At 36.8% G+C, this 14,006-nt stretch overlaps 1 protein-coding gene across 12 annotated transcripts in view; it reads left to right on the plus strand.

Annotated features, from left to right (window-relative positions):
* Positions 1-14,006, plus strand: part of SOX5 (SRY-box transcription factor 5) — a 377,294-nt gene that overhangs the window by 266,776 nt on the left and 96,512 nt on the right. For all 12 annotated transcript variants that reach the window (XM_072954196.1, XM_006199937.3, XM_006199939.4 and 9 more), the window contains one exon: positions 12,778-12,863. In XM_072954196.1, the coding sequence (XP_072810297.1) occupies positions 12,778-12,863 (86 nt within the window). The remainder of the gene's footprint in view (positions 1-12,777; positions 12,864-14,006) is intronic.

A 14,006-nucleotide genomic window follows, 5' to 3' on the forward strand; every position in this document is an offset into this window, starting at 1 on the left:
CACTGTATATGATGTGTACTATATAATATAGAATGTGTGGGATGGTAAATATTATATATATGATATTCTACTTACAAATATAAGAATATCATGACCATCTTTCTTCCGCACTTTTAGACTTAGATTATCCTGCAACACACTTCATTAAACTGGATGCACCATATTTTATTTGCATTCCCCACTAAAGAACATTAAGTTTGTCTGTAATACTTAACAGTTTTAGACAATATGACAATAAACATTTTTGGATGCACATAGTTGTCCCAAATGAATTATCCATGGAAAAAATTCCATTCCCAGTGTGTGATATTTTACTTTCATTTATTTTGTTCCCTTTTGAATGTTTTTCACCAGATTACCTCTAAATTCTGATGCTCTCTGAGTTGATTAATGGAGGGTTTAAAACTTTAAAGGGGACTCATCTGAATTAAGCTATGAATAAGCATCAGTGAGCTTTGTAATCGGACACTATTAATTATTTCAATTTAGTAAATCTGTCAGAAAAAAGTTACTCACAAGGTGTCAGAAGACCTTGGTAGTCACAGTCCCATTTTGTGTTATTCTGTGCTCTTGGGCAAATCATCCTCCTCTTTGTGCCTTAGCTTTTTACTCTTTAAGGTAGCTCCAGTAATGTCTGCCCCACTCACTTCATAAGGAGGTTGTAAAAGTTAGATGGGATGAGTCTGTGCATTTCTAAAGAAGTTACATCATTGTATAATACATCATTATTATTTATTAAATGTATCTGCCCATTTTGAAAATTGAATCTGTGATGTAATGAAAAAGATTTCAGGAGTTACCTATTTTAGGTCACTATATTTCTGACCTGTAAAGACATTTGCATTCATTGTTTTTCACGTTTTAGGGGGAGGGAAAATTTCATAGCATTTCTTAATTTCCAGAGGTTTAAAATGTACCATTCGAGTAGAAAGCTCTAGGCCAGGAGTCTTCCCAAATGTATATTTTGCAGGCTTCTTGTTACAGTGGTTTAGGAAGCCTCCTGTTCTCAGTCTACAGATCACAGACTCTGGATGCACCCTAGGAGGAAGGCTGTCTATCAAAAGGCCTGATAGAAAAGTGGAGAGGCTGTAAGACTGTTAAAAAATAAAATACTTAAAAAAAAATGAAATGCTTGGTAAATGAAATGAAAAACTTTAATATTAAAAGTGGAAAATAAAAGGGAAATAGCATTTGAATTGGTCTTAAGTAGCTTAAATGAATGCCTCTCTTCCAAACCCCTACTTCTGATCCCTTAATCATTTTGGATGCTTTTCTGTACCTTTCATTTCTTCGTAAGACACAGAGGCGAAATTTAGACATCGTACTCTAGTATAGATCTACATATAGAAGCAGTTTCTTAATTAATTAATGATTCTCTTTGAACAGCTTAAAATGAGTTATTATGCAGTAGTTAAATGAGGCCTTGGTTGTAATGCTGGAATGCAGAAGGAAAAGGAGACTTGTTTGATTCTTGTCACCTTTTCAGGGATACTCAGATTTCTTAAGATAATCAACCCAAGAATTTTCATTGGTACTAGGATTCATTAGTTTTATGGGCAAAGAAGTGAAGAAAAAAAATGCTGTATTTTTTATAAGCAGAAATTTCTTCCCATTTTGAAAGGTGTTTCTTAAAGCATTTATAAGGTAATCTATTTTGAAACTAGCCAATTAGGTAACTATTAAATTAAGTAGGATAAAGTTTTCAGTTGCAATGCTACATTAAGAAGGCAAAAAAAGTTTTTTATTTTTAAAAAATCTCTTACTGAAAAAATTTAGCCTGTAACAAAGCAGTTAAGAACTAAAAATCACCTCAAAATAGCTTCTTTTACAAGAGCTGTATAAAAAAATAGAAAAATGAAAAAATAGCTGCATAGTCAAACAAGAGATAATTTATTAATTTTACTTTCTCAAAATTCTTATGAAATATTTATTTCATTATTTTATGAGAGTTACTACAAAATATTAGCGTTTCTCATAAAAAGTTTGCAATATTAAAGTCACATCATGCTATTCTAGCAAATCTAGAAAGGCTTTACAGACTTTTCTGCAGTTAGAAACCCTTCACCTTTGTTGGGCAAAAAACCGACATCAGTTGTTTCGAACTTCTTTTGTTCCACAAGATGATTTAGGAAAATTGTTTTAAATTTAACTACTTAAAATGAGGGATGAAATGTAGCTGAACTTACTGCTATTTGAAGGCAAAGTTCAACTTGCTTTGGTTTCAGAAAGTCTAAGGTGATTTGAAACAGTCGCTGTGAGGAAGGATTTTGTTTTTATCATTTGCTTATATATAAAGCGTCTTTCCTAGTAAGCACCTTGACTGTGCTCAGGTGCTTTAATGGCATAATAATAGTGGATTCTTGTTAGTGAACAAATTATTGTAAGGTTTGGGAAATTCATATTATTTTTCATACCCAAGGGGATATAAGTTGCTTTTAAAATCAAAGTTTATGAGATTAAACTATGAGATATTAAAAATTGATGTGTAAAAATATGTTACAAAAGCTTCTTTCACCATCTCCTTCAGGTCCTCATTTCCTCATATCCTGAAAGTCTATTAAAGTCTAAGCTTCTCTCTCCCCTTCATTTTCTATCCTTCTTTGGTATCATTGGCAGCTGATCTTAAACACCATTATTGTTTGCATTAAACCATGTGCAAAAAACTAATTTGTTCCTAATTTGTATAATTATTTGCTTACAACCTATTTCTTCTGCTAAACCCTAAGCTTTGATTTGGGAAAATTGTTCTCCTCTGTTTGAAATTTGTTAATTTCTTATTTAAATAAAATATTGTTTTATTTATTCAGTTAATAAATATTTAACAGTCTTAAGTGGGCAAGGCACTATGCTGGGAACTGGGAATTTAAAGATGATAAAATACAGTCCTGCCTTTAGGATGCTCACAGTCTAGCTGGGGAGAAAGTGCTGTAAGCAGGTATAATAGAGACACGCACAGCATTTTAACAGAAGTGAATGGAAAGGGAATGAATTCAGTTCAAGACTGACAGGAGGGATCAGGGAAGGCTTCTTGTAGTGGGGATTCCCGAAGTCAGATCCTAAAGGATGAAGTGCAGCTGAACAACTGAAGAAGTTGTTGGGGTGGAAAGATACAGAAACGACATTCCTGGCAGAAAAAAATGGCCTTGATGACAGCTGGAAAACAGGAGACGGAATAAGGTATACATGGACCTATAAACAGTTCGGTGTTGAGAGTATACTTTAAGACAAGAAATGACAGGTGAATAGTTTGAAGACATAAGTGGGTACCAATTCAAGGAAATATTTATAGACCTTATATGCTGGAGGAACTGAAAAACCATTTAAGGGCTGAAACTCGGGATTGAGGTCACACTGGCGTTTATCTATCCATTCATCCATGTATCGATTCATCCCTGTCAAGACATACTTCCCTTGCTCACTTTTGAACTTTTCAGTCCTTAACACATAGTATACAATCAATAAAGATTTATTATACTTTAAATACAACAGTGAGTATTTATTGTGTACCTGTAATGAGTGCCACTGGAGACTGAGTGGAGAAGTTGTTTCTTTAGCACAGGACTGGAGCCTTGGAGACTAATTGGTAGGTTCTTCCAGTGGTAAGAAATGAAAACCTGAGAGTTAAAAAAGCAGAGCTTGTGATGGATTGGCCATGGAGGATGAAAGAGGGGGAGAAATCAAGGATCCTTTAGATGTACAGCCTAGGTGACTGGGTATCACCCAAAAAAGATAGAAATACCAGGAGTAGAAGCAGGTTTTGCAAGAAAGATGATGAATTAAACTTTGCACCTGTGAAGACTGAACTTCCTATGACACAGCTCGGGCAGGTGGAGTGGGATTGTCCAAAAACAATGTGAGAGGTCTAGGCTGGAGGCGCTGATTTAGAATATGTTAGTTTGTATATGGTCGTGGAACAAGACACTGGATAAGATCATTCAGATGAAGGGGATCGAATGAGAAAAGCCAAGCACCAAGGATTAGACCCGGAGGAGCACCAGTACTTAGGGAGAGAGTGAAGACAGGAGGAACAGCCCATTGCAGCAATAACAACCAGGTGTGCGGAGAACCGGAAGAGCATGTTGTAAGACAACTCGGGGTGTAGATGTAGTTAGATGTAGAAGAGGGGGTCCTTAACAGGACCAGCTGTTGCAAAATGATACTCATTGAAGTGTGGCAATGCAGAGGTCATTAGTAAGTGTGCAGAGTGTTTCCAGGAAGGCTTATGAACTGAGGAACTAAAGTGCAGGAGGCTTTAGGATTATCATTAAAGACTAGTTTCTATCAATTCGGATGAGAATAAGATGGAAAGAAAATCAATTGCTCCTTATTAAACACTAAAAAAAGTGTTTTAGAGAGATTTTGGAATCTAGACAGTTGGTTGTTTTTTTAGGATCGGAGGTAGGTGTATGTATGTTTAGGGACGTGCTGTGAACAGATTCTTACCTTGGCATCTGAGTTACCCAGTGTGCTCTAACCGACCTTCTGAGTATTTCTTGCTGCTGTATGAAATGGGTCCAAATGCAGGCTTGTTCACAAAGACTTTCTGCTCACCTGTTTGTCCCATCTTTACTTTTAGGCTCAACTATCTATTCATTAAGCAGGTGTTAATCGAACATCTACTGTGCACTAGGCTCTGCAGTTTTAGACTTCTTTCCTCGTTTCTAGCTACGTTTTATTCAAGGCCTAACTCAAGCCCAGCCCTCCTCTGATTCTTTTGCCAATGACTTCAGCTCGAATAAATTCCTCCTTTCTTTGGTAATTACTCCCTTTCTTATTCATGTGATTTTAATTGTGTGGCTTTGACTCATTTCACTTTCCATATTTATCCTGTTTCCATATTATTTCACTTTCCATATTCTTATTTTTGTAACTGAAAGCGTCATGAAGGCAAGGACTGCACCTTTTATTGTTTTGTGTCCTGCATGTAGTGTTTGACACATGTTAACTGAATGAACATTAAATGAATTTATCTGTTTTGAAAATTTAAGTATATATTTATATTATGCTCTAAAAATAGTCTGTGATGTTTTCTAAGGCTTAAGACTCTCCTTACTACAATAGTAAGGACTGTAGTATTTACTATTTGTGGGATCCTGAATATTTTTTTTAAATTTGTGAGTGAGAATAGTAATCGACCCTACTGAATTGTTACCAAGATTAAATGAGATTTTAAACACAGACCAGTAAATATTTTTATATCTGTGTGAATCTGTATATGTGTATTTATATGTATACATATGCAAAATATTTTAGCAGAGTGCCAACAGTCAACAGGCATTAGTGGTCCACATTTCACATCAGTGGGAGCATAAATGAATTATTAAAAAATGATATTGGAACAATTGATATTGGAACTGTTTGGGTAAAAAATGATTTTTTTCTCTAAACCACATATGAAAATAAAATATAAGCCCAACTATGATTTTTTCCTTTTTTTCCCAGTATCTCTTTTTCTCCCATCACATTGGCCGTCAAATCTGTCTTCCCCATATGTTCCTCTCTCTGTTTCCCTTGTGATTAGTTTAGGCCATTATCATTTCCCACCTGATTTACTGCAGTAATTTTTAACGTGTCTGTTTGTCTCCAGTCTCTCCCTCTTCCAGTCGATTCTCTCCCTTGCCACAAAATTGATCTATCTGAAACACAAATCAGACTGTCACTTTCCTGCTTAAAACCTTTTGGTAAAGGCTTAACATTGCCTTCAAAGTAATGCACAGGGCTTTGCAAGATGTGTGTTCTACCTGCTTCTTTAGCTGTATAGTTTAACGTTCCCTTTCTGCGTCAGATACACTGGGAACATTAAAATATCCCTGGAAGTAGGGGCCAATAAAGGACAATGGTCACTGTTAGCACTGTCCTGTGAGTGGCGAGGGGCTCCTTCCAAGCAGAAGGAACCCACCGGTTCATCTGTTGGCCTATGAGAGAAAAGAAAGCAACTTCCTTCAAAAGTCCCATTTGTGGTGTCCTTTTAAACTTCATTTTGTCTTAGACTCCTACAGAACTCCCTCCACTGGGAAGTTAGAATGCTGAGAGCAAGGTGTTTTAAGTACCAGTCTGAGAAGATGATTAATAAGAGCATCCTTGTTGCACTAAGTGGTGGAGGCTTCCTGTGTGACTCTTCAACAGTCACAAGACATGGAAGGTCCCTACATAAAGATAATTTGGTGGAGAAGTACCATTTTTAAGAGATACTTTGCAGATACTTACTGCTATATATAAAACAGATAACAAGGTCCTCACTGTATAGCACAGGGAACTATATTCAATACCTCATAATAGCCTATACTAAAAAGGATTGTGAAAAGGAATATATATGTATAACTGAATCACTGCCAGACATTAACACAACATTGTAAACTGACTATATTTCAATAATAATAATAATAATAACTTTCCTCGATGCTCTTTCCAGGTAAAGGTCTTTTCTGGAGGTTTCTGGACTACCTTCTCCACTGGTCTGCTTTGCTCATTGTATCACTGGATCTGTTTATCTCCCTTGCTTTATTAGGAACTCTTCCTAGGCAGGGATTGTAGATGTGGATACATTTTAGTTTTTATACTGCCACAACATTTTCCAGATCCTTACATTGGTTCAGTGGATGAAAAGATTTGTGAAGTTGACCCTGGATAAGAACATACTTGCTTTTGACTATCTTCCTCAGCCTAAATAACCTTACTGGAAAATGTTGTTTTTCTTATTCCGTGTATAACAAAACAAAACAACAACAACAAAAAAAAAAACGGAGAGAGACTCTTCAGTGTCACTAGAGATTATCGTTATCTAAATATTCATTACTTTACTACTAATGTAAGTAACATGCTTTCCAAGGGGTTATTGGGTTGTTTCATATTATCTATATCATTTGTATCAACAGATACTATATACCTCAGTTTATTTTTCAACTTCTTGAAAAATTTTAGTTTTGAGCTAGAATTTTCCATACTTGGCTTGAAATAAGAAGCAAATTAATTTTGGAAAGGCTTAGGGAAAAGCTGTTCAAATGGTTAAAACCTAGGAAAGAGCAAAATAAATTACCCTAACTAGTTGAAAGTCAATTTGAATAGCTTACACATGTTTGAACTTTTTAAAAGTCCGAATTTTCCATTATCTACTTTTTACTAAGTAAGTATCTCATGAAGTATTTACAAAATAAAACTGTTGTAATATTTTTAGTGCAGTTAACTGAGGGATGGTGTAAATAGATGACAGTATTTACTTCAATGAAAGATCTATTTTTATCCCCAGCTGTTTCTGAATTTCTCTTTTGCCATTAAGAACTACCCTTGACCTGGTCTTGAAGTCTTATATATTCTATGTCCACTTTGGAACACATGCATATATTTTTCATTTCTTTAATTAATAATTAAATTTCTATATTGGCCATTTTCACAGTTACTGTATTTGTACTTACTGAGTAACTGGGGCAAATTTCAGTTGAACTAGTTCTGGATATTCTAGACCCTAAAAATTGATAGTAACGTAGATACGCTTCAATTTATGTATGTCTGTATGTTGGGTGGAGATGGTTGCATTAATACGGTGCCTTAGGCACAAACCTTTGAAATTAGTTGATATTTATATCTTGGAAACTATAAATGATTCCAGATACATAATAGCAGTAGTACTTTTTAAAATTCCTGCTGCCAGCCTTTTGTTTTCTCCAGTTCACTTAATCATCAAACACATTGATATGAAACAGTATATGGCAAAGGCATTGTATTAGTTTGCAAGGGCTGCCATGACCAGAAACCACAAATTGGATGGTTTAAGCAACAGAAGTTTATTTTTTTTCACAGTTCTGGGAGCTAGAAATGTAAGATCAAGGTGTCAAGCTGCGTGGATTTCATTCTGAGGCCTTTCCCTGACTTCTATCCTCACATGGTTGTCCCTTCTTATAAGGACACTGGTCATACTGGATTATAGCCCACTCAGATGACCTCATTTTGCCCTAATTGCCTCTTAAACACACTATCTCCAAATACAGTTATATTCTGAGATTCTAGGGTTTGGGACTTCAACATATAAAACTTGGTGGGGAGGGCATAGTTCAGCCCATAATACACATATAAATTATTTGTAACATTATATTATGCATATGTATACATATTCAAAAGAAAGACAACTTTATATTCATTTCATTAATATACATCCATGAATGCAGGAGATGAAAAATGATAAGATTCTAATAATGAGGGTGAAAGTACAGCTCAGTGGTAGAGTGTGTGCCTAGCATGCGTGAGGTCCTGGGTTCAATCCCTAGTACCGCCACTAAAAATAAATAAACATAATTACCTTCCCCCCAAAAAATAACAGCCAAAAAATAAAAATTTTTAAAAAGATTCTAACATGTAGATGCATTTTAAAAATGTTATGGAATAGTCTCAGTTTTAACTAATGACCTTTAATGCCCATATAATACAAATTTTGTTGTTAATTGGATGCTAGTAATTGGAAAGTACCCAAAACACCTTTGTGGGTGTTTGCCATCAGTCCAAATTTATGAGTGAATCTGTATCTCTAGGTTTGAATCCAGGGCCTTCTTTAAGACCTCCTATTACTTAAACTCTTTAATTAAAATTGTAAATATTGTAAAACTTCATTTCATATCTGTCACCTTTTATGTCCAAATATCCTCAGGTCTGGAGTATGAACACTCGCCCAGCTTCCTGCTTTCTCTTTTCCCTGTACTTTCTTCTATCACCTGTGAGTTAAACTGGTTTTCCGTCCATGTCTTCAGCACTCATGCTATGTTGCGTTTCACCCTGCCTGAAACGGCTCGCCCCTCCTCACCTGCCAGATCTTCCAGGCCAAACTCCCTCTTATTTTCGCCTTCATTCTCTAAAGACTGAAGCCTGGAATTAGTTCTCCCTTAGCTCCTACAGCGCCCACTCATGGGCACTACTGCCCAGACAGGTGCTTTCCTTGGAGAAGCCGGGCAGGTAGCAGATGGCTGGAGACCAAGTTCTGTGTGTTTCCTTGTTTTTGTCTCCTATGGCACCTGGCAGAGTTCTGATCACGTGGTAGATGATATGAGTGCTTATTAATTGATTTTCAACAGGGGAAATAAATTATATAAATGGATTATCACTGTGAAGACACCACAGTCTCTTACTTTTGCTGTAATTTTAACATTATATTCATTAAATAAGGAACATTAATGAACTACAGAATTTCAAGTATTTAAGTTGGCAGTTGTAATAGGCATACTGTAATATTTGCTATTTCAGCTAGTTTGCATAAATTCAGATTCGGCTTTTAAACATTTAAACTTCTCTTTATAAAACCAGATAGAGTGTTTTCTGGATTAAATGACGAGTAAAGCCTCACCAGGTAACATCAGTTGTCTCCTCTCCTGTATCACCAATGTTTTTTTTTCCCTGTATACTAGATCTGTCTCACTGGCATACAAGCATGCTCCAATTTTTACCAGTGTATACTTCTGTAGTAAAGTTTTTTTAACCACTCATCCTTCAATAACAACATACCTCAGTATGAAACAGACAGTTTCAGTACTTCTCAAACGCTTACAGGTAGTCTGGGAATCTTGTTACAATTTAAATTCTAATTCAGAAGGTGTATGCTTACTGCCTTAACAAATTGTCCCAAAGCCTAGTGGCTTAAAGTAACAATTATTTAGACACAGCCCCACTCAGGCTCAGAATCTTTCACATCACTGAGACCAGGGTGCTGGCCTGGACTCTGGTCATCCCTAGGCTTGGCTTGGGGAGGAGTCGGCTTCAAAGCTCCCTCCTTGGGTTGTTGGCAGGCCTTGTGCGTTTGCTTGCTGTTGGCCTGAGGACATGAGTCTTCTGCAGTGTGAGCCTCTCCGTAGGGCAGCTCACAACATAGCTGCTAGCTGGGGTGAGGGGGACGGGGGAGCAAGCAGGACAGAGCCGGAGTCTTTTTGTGACCTAAACTCAAACGTAACATCACAGCACTTTTGCCTTATTCTGTTGATGACAAGGCAGTTACTAGGCCTAGCCCACAGGGCAGAGAACTGCACAAGGACGAAACACCAAGAAGTGGGAGTCATCTGAGAGCCTGCCTTCACGTTAAATTTGGGGTGGGGTCTGAAATTCGGTGTTTCTAACGAACTTTTAGGTGATGCCAGAGCTGCACTTGAGAACTTCACTTTGGAAAGCAAGGATTTATATTTACTGCCCCCAGTTCCTTTCTTTTAGTCATTCTCTCTTGATCACACTCACTCCATTAGACACCCTCCCCCTACTCCAGTGGAACAGTCCTTGCTGAAGTTACCAGTGACTTCATCACTCAGTCCCGAATTTGATAAAACTGATCATTCTTACTGAAAATCTTTCTTCACCATTTACATTTCTCCCCAGTTTTTCTGCTAATTACCTGTCTCCCTAACTCTAAATGTTGGTATAGCCCATAATCCAATCCTGGGACCTCTTTTTTTATCTACAGTTCACTCCTAAATGGTCTCATGAAGGCTTATAGCTTAAACTCCAGAGATCTGCTGACCACTTTCAAATTTATGTCTCTTATGTAGATTTCTGCCCTAAAATCTAACATGTTGATCAGGTGCCTCAGTGAACACCTCTAGCTGAGTATCTGATAGTAATACCAAACTTAATACGTCGCAGACAGAACTCTTTATTCCTTCCCCTTTACCTCCCCACCTGACAGGCTCAACCTGGCAGTCTTGCTTCTCATCCATATTTGCAAACCCAACAAATAGTTCCACTCTCCAGTCAGCTGTTCAAGTGAAAAATCTTGGGAGTCATCTTTGAGTCTTTTCTTACTCTCATATGTAAATAACCATTAAGTTTTGTCAGTTTTGTCTCTTAAGTATCACTTGACTTTCTCCATCATTCTTCCTCCCAACATCACCACCCTAACCTAGGCCATCGTTACGTACTATACAGAGTTTTGCATCTTTTTAGTACAGATTACAGCTTCCAACCAAGTGGTTTTACTCAACCCATCTTTTTTCCATGTTCGTAGTTAACCTTTATCCCATAAGATAAACTTTATATTCTTTATGTTGTTTATAAGCAGTACATAGTCTGGCTCCTGATTCCCTCTGCAGACCGATTTATCTCTGCTTTCCCACCTGAACTCTGTACTTGAGCATTTCAGGGACTGGGCTGTGATATAACACTCCCATTTGACACTGAGTCTTAACAAAAATTATTTTCTTTCCTGCAACATTCGTCCTTTTTTCTTTACCTGGCTAGCTTTCATTTAATTCAAGTTTCAGCTTAACCATGAGTTCATCCTAGAGGCCATCTTTGACCTTTTAGACCAGGTTTGGGGCACTCTCAGTGTAGTCCATGGCATTATATACTTCCCTGTCCTACCAGTCATTATATTTTATACTAGTCACTGAAATATCTCTGTCTTTTTCTCCTATTAAGCTGTAAGGCCAGATCAGCAGAGGTAGATTCATGTATTTTGAAGCCTGAAACATACAATTTGGGGGACCTTATTTAAGAAGAAAAATATGAAAACTGTATATATATGATTTTCATATATATATATAAAGTGTAAAAGAGGATATTCATTTATAAGAAGAAATCACAACAAAGTTAAAAATTGAGGAAGTTTACGAATATAAAAACATATGACCCTGTGAACACACTGTTGGGGACCCTTCCCAGAACCCCAAGGAAAGCTTCAGTAAATTCCCAATAAATCTACCTCTGAACATGAGTCTTCTTTAAACCTCTGTTTCTAGTATCAACAGCAGTGCTTGACACATAGTGGGTACTCAATAAATATTTTTGAATGAATATATTAAAGAGTTCTTTTCAGTTATATTTCCATACATTTGACATTCAACAAGCTTTCACAAATTAGAATTCTAAAAAAAACCTTTGTATGTTAGAAAGTTGCTCTTACAGTTATTAAATTCCATTATTTGCTATGGTTATATTTCAAATATCTAAATATGTCCACATCTATTAGCGTATCACTGTGTTCTGTGCAAAGAGTCTGTTGCACCTCTTTACTAAGTGGGAAAAAATTTTTATTTACATCAAAAACATATGTTACAGTCTTCTATATGTGTATATATGTTTGTGTGTGTCTCTGTATGTATATAGATCATATATATAGAACTTTAATTTGAATTGCTAAAATTTAATTTTTTCCAACATTCCCACAAACAGAAGTCCCTTGAGGGGGAAACTATGTTCTGTTTTCTTTATGGTTTATTTTATAAACATTTGTCTCTGGAATAATAAAGATAACCAATATTTTATATAACTTTTAAAGATGCATTAAATATTTTCTTTATGATGAATTTGTCCTGAAGACAAATTTAAGAGGTTATTTGAATCGAGGCAGTAACGTAGCATTGACAAGATAAGCTCCTTGGCCTAAATTTTCAGCGTCTAGTTTGTTAAAATAGATTGAAGTTTAGTTAAGTTCCCTGTCTAATAACATTTTAACTTCGCTAAGGAGTCAGTGTGTCATATCAGGATTATCAGGGGTGTGTGTGTGTATATGTACGTGTGTGTATAAAAAAGTGCAGCCCTCTGATCAGTGTGCACTCTTTCCTCTCATTTTCCTAAATACATCATGAAAAAAGGATGAGGTTTCCGCCTTAATTGCTTGTGCCTTTTATTCACATTCCTCTCTCAGCCAGAATTGTGAAAAGAGTGTTAGTAAAAAGCTGCACAATAGCGCTTTTCATTAGGCCTCAGCAAGGCGCACAAAAGCAGGCTTTTGGAAGGAGTGAATGCGTGAGTTTAATTTGCAGGTGGAGAGTAGATAAAAGGTGCTGACGCTTCTGTGATTCTCTTCCGTAGGTGACCCTTACCCTGTTCAGCTGATCCCAACGACCATGGCAGCTGCTGCCGCCGCGACGCCGGGCTTAGGTCCGCTCCAGCTGCAGGTGAGTCAGCGGACGCTGCGCCAGAGACAAAGGTTAAGTAAACATCGAAAACAGCTATTATCCTGTTAAAGCAAAATAAAACTCACGCGTGATATTTGTCTCACACTCTTTTGTTTTTAAATTTGTGTGTACTGATTCTCCAACCAGAAGTTGATTCTTCTAATTTTTAGCCCCGTTTTCCATGCTAAAGATAGCTTATTTTAATTTTTTATTGCCTGGTATGATCTAACAAAATGAGCTGTGGTTTTGCTTTGATTGCTGTATGCCATAATTTCGTCACAGAATGGTCCTCATCAAGACAGAAAGAACAACAAAAAACTACAAAAGAGATTCAGATGCTTATGGATCAAGACAACTTAACAAAAATTACGTTTAAAATTGTGCAAGATGCCCAGTATTTTTGAAGCACTCTGTAGATCTCTTTATTCTCCTGCTGATACCGGCTCAGTTGGATAAGCATGGATAAGTAGACCAAAAAAGCAGGTGCCTAAATGAGCTCAACTGTATCCAGACATCCTCATTAAGATCTTTTTCAGCCCTGCAGAAGATATATATCCATGTATCCGTGAATGTCAGTGACAGCTTTACCAGACATCCAAGTGACTTTAGACATTTTGTCTCTGGAGTTGGAAGGAATATCAAGGAAATTATATTAAAGGTATCTTTTCATCAACTGTTTAAATCCTGGAATCAACATCCTATTCCCCTAGTGTCTGTTGTTACGGACTTTATAGTTACACAGTTATTTAATAGGAATAACAGGTCATCTAATAGTAGGGTTAATCTCTCCTTGTGAGAAGGTTTGTATTTTCCTTTGCCTAAAAGACACAGTATGCTGGTAAGGCTAGGTATAAAGCACTGGTGCTTAATAAAATAAAATTGTATTCATGAAGATGCACTGTCATGATAGATGACCTCAGTCTATAAGCAAAATACAGCTTTATATTGTAGCATCGAGACAGGTACATCTGGTCGGCACAGGGAATTGTGGGAAGACCTGGTGGGTTTCTGAGGAGCCGGTGAGTCTCATGGGAGGAGCTGAGACGTAGTGTGTTCTGTAGAGGTTAACGACAGCCACTCCTATTCTGCCTTTTCTCTGAACGGCTAGTGTGTCTGTTTCTTTGAGCTGGAAATACCTTGGGA

The sequence above is a fragment of the Vicugna pacos genome, chromosome 34, assembly GCF_048564905.1.
Source record: "Vicugna pacos chromosome 34, VicPac4, whole genome shotgun sequence".
Lineage (NCBI taxonomy): Eukaryota > Metazoa > Chordata > Mammalia > Artiodactyla > Camelidae > Vicugna > Vicugna pacos.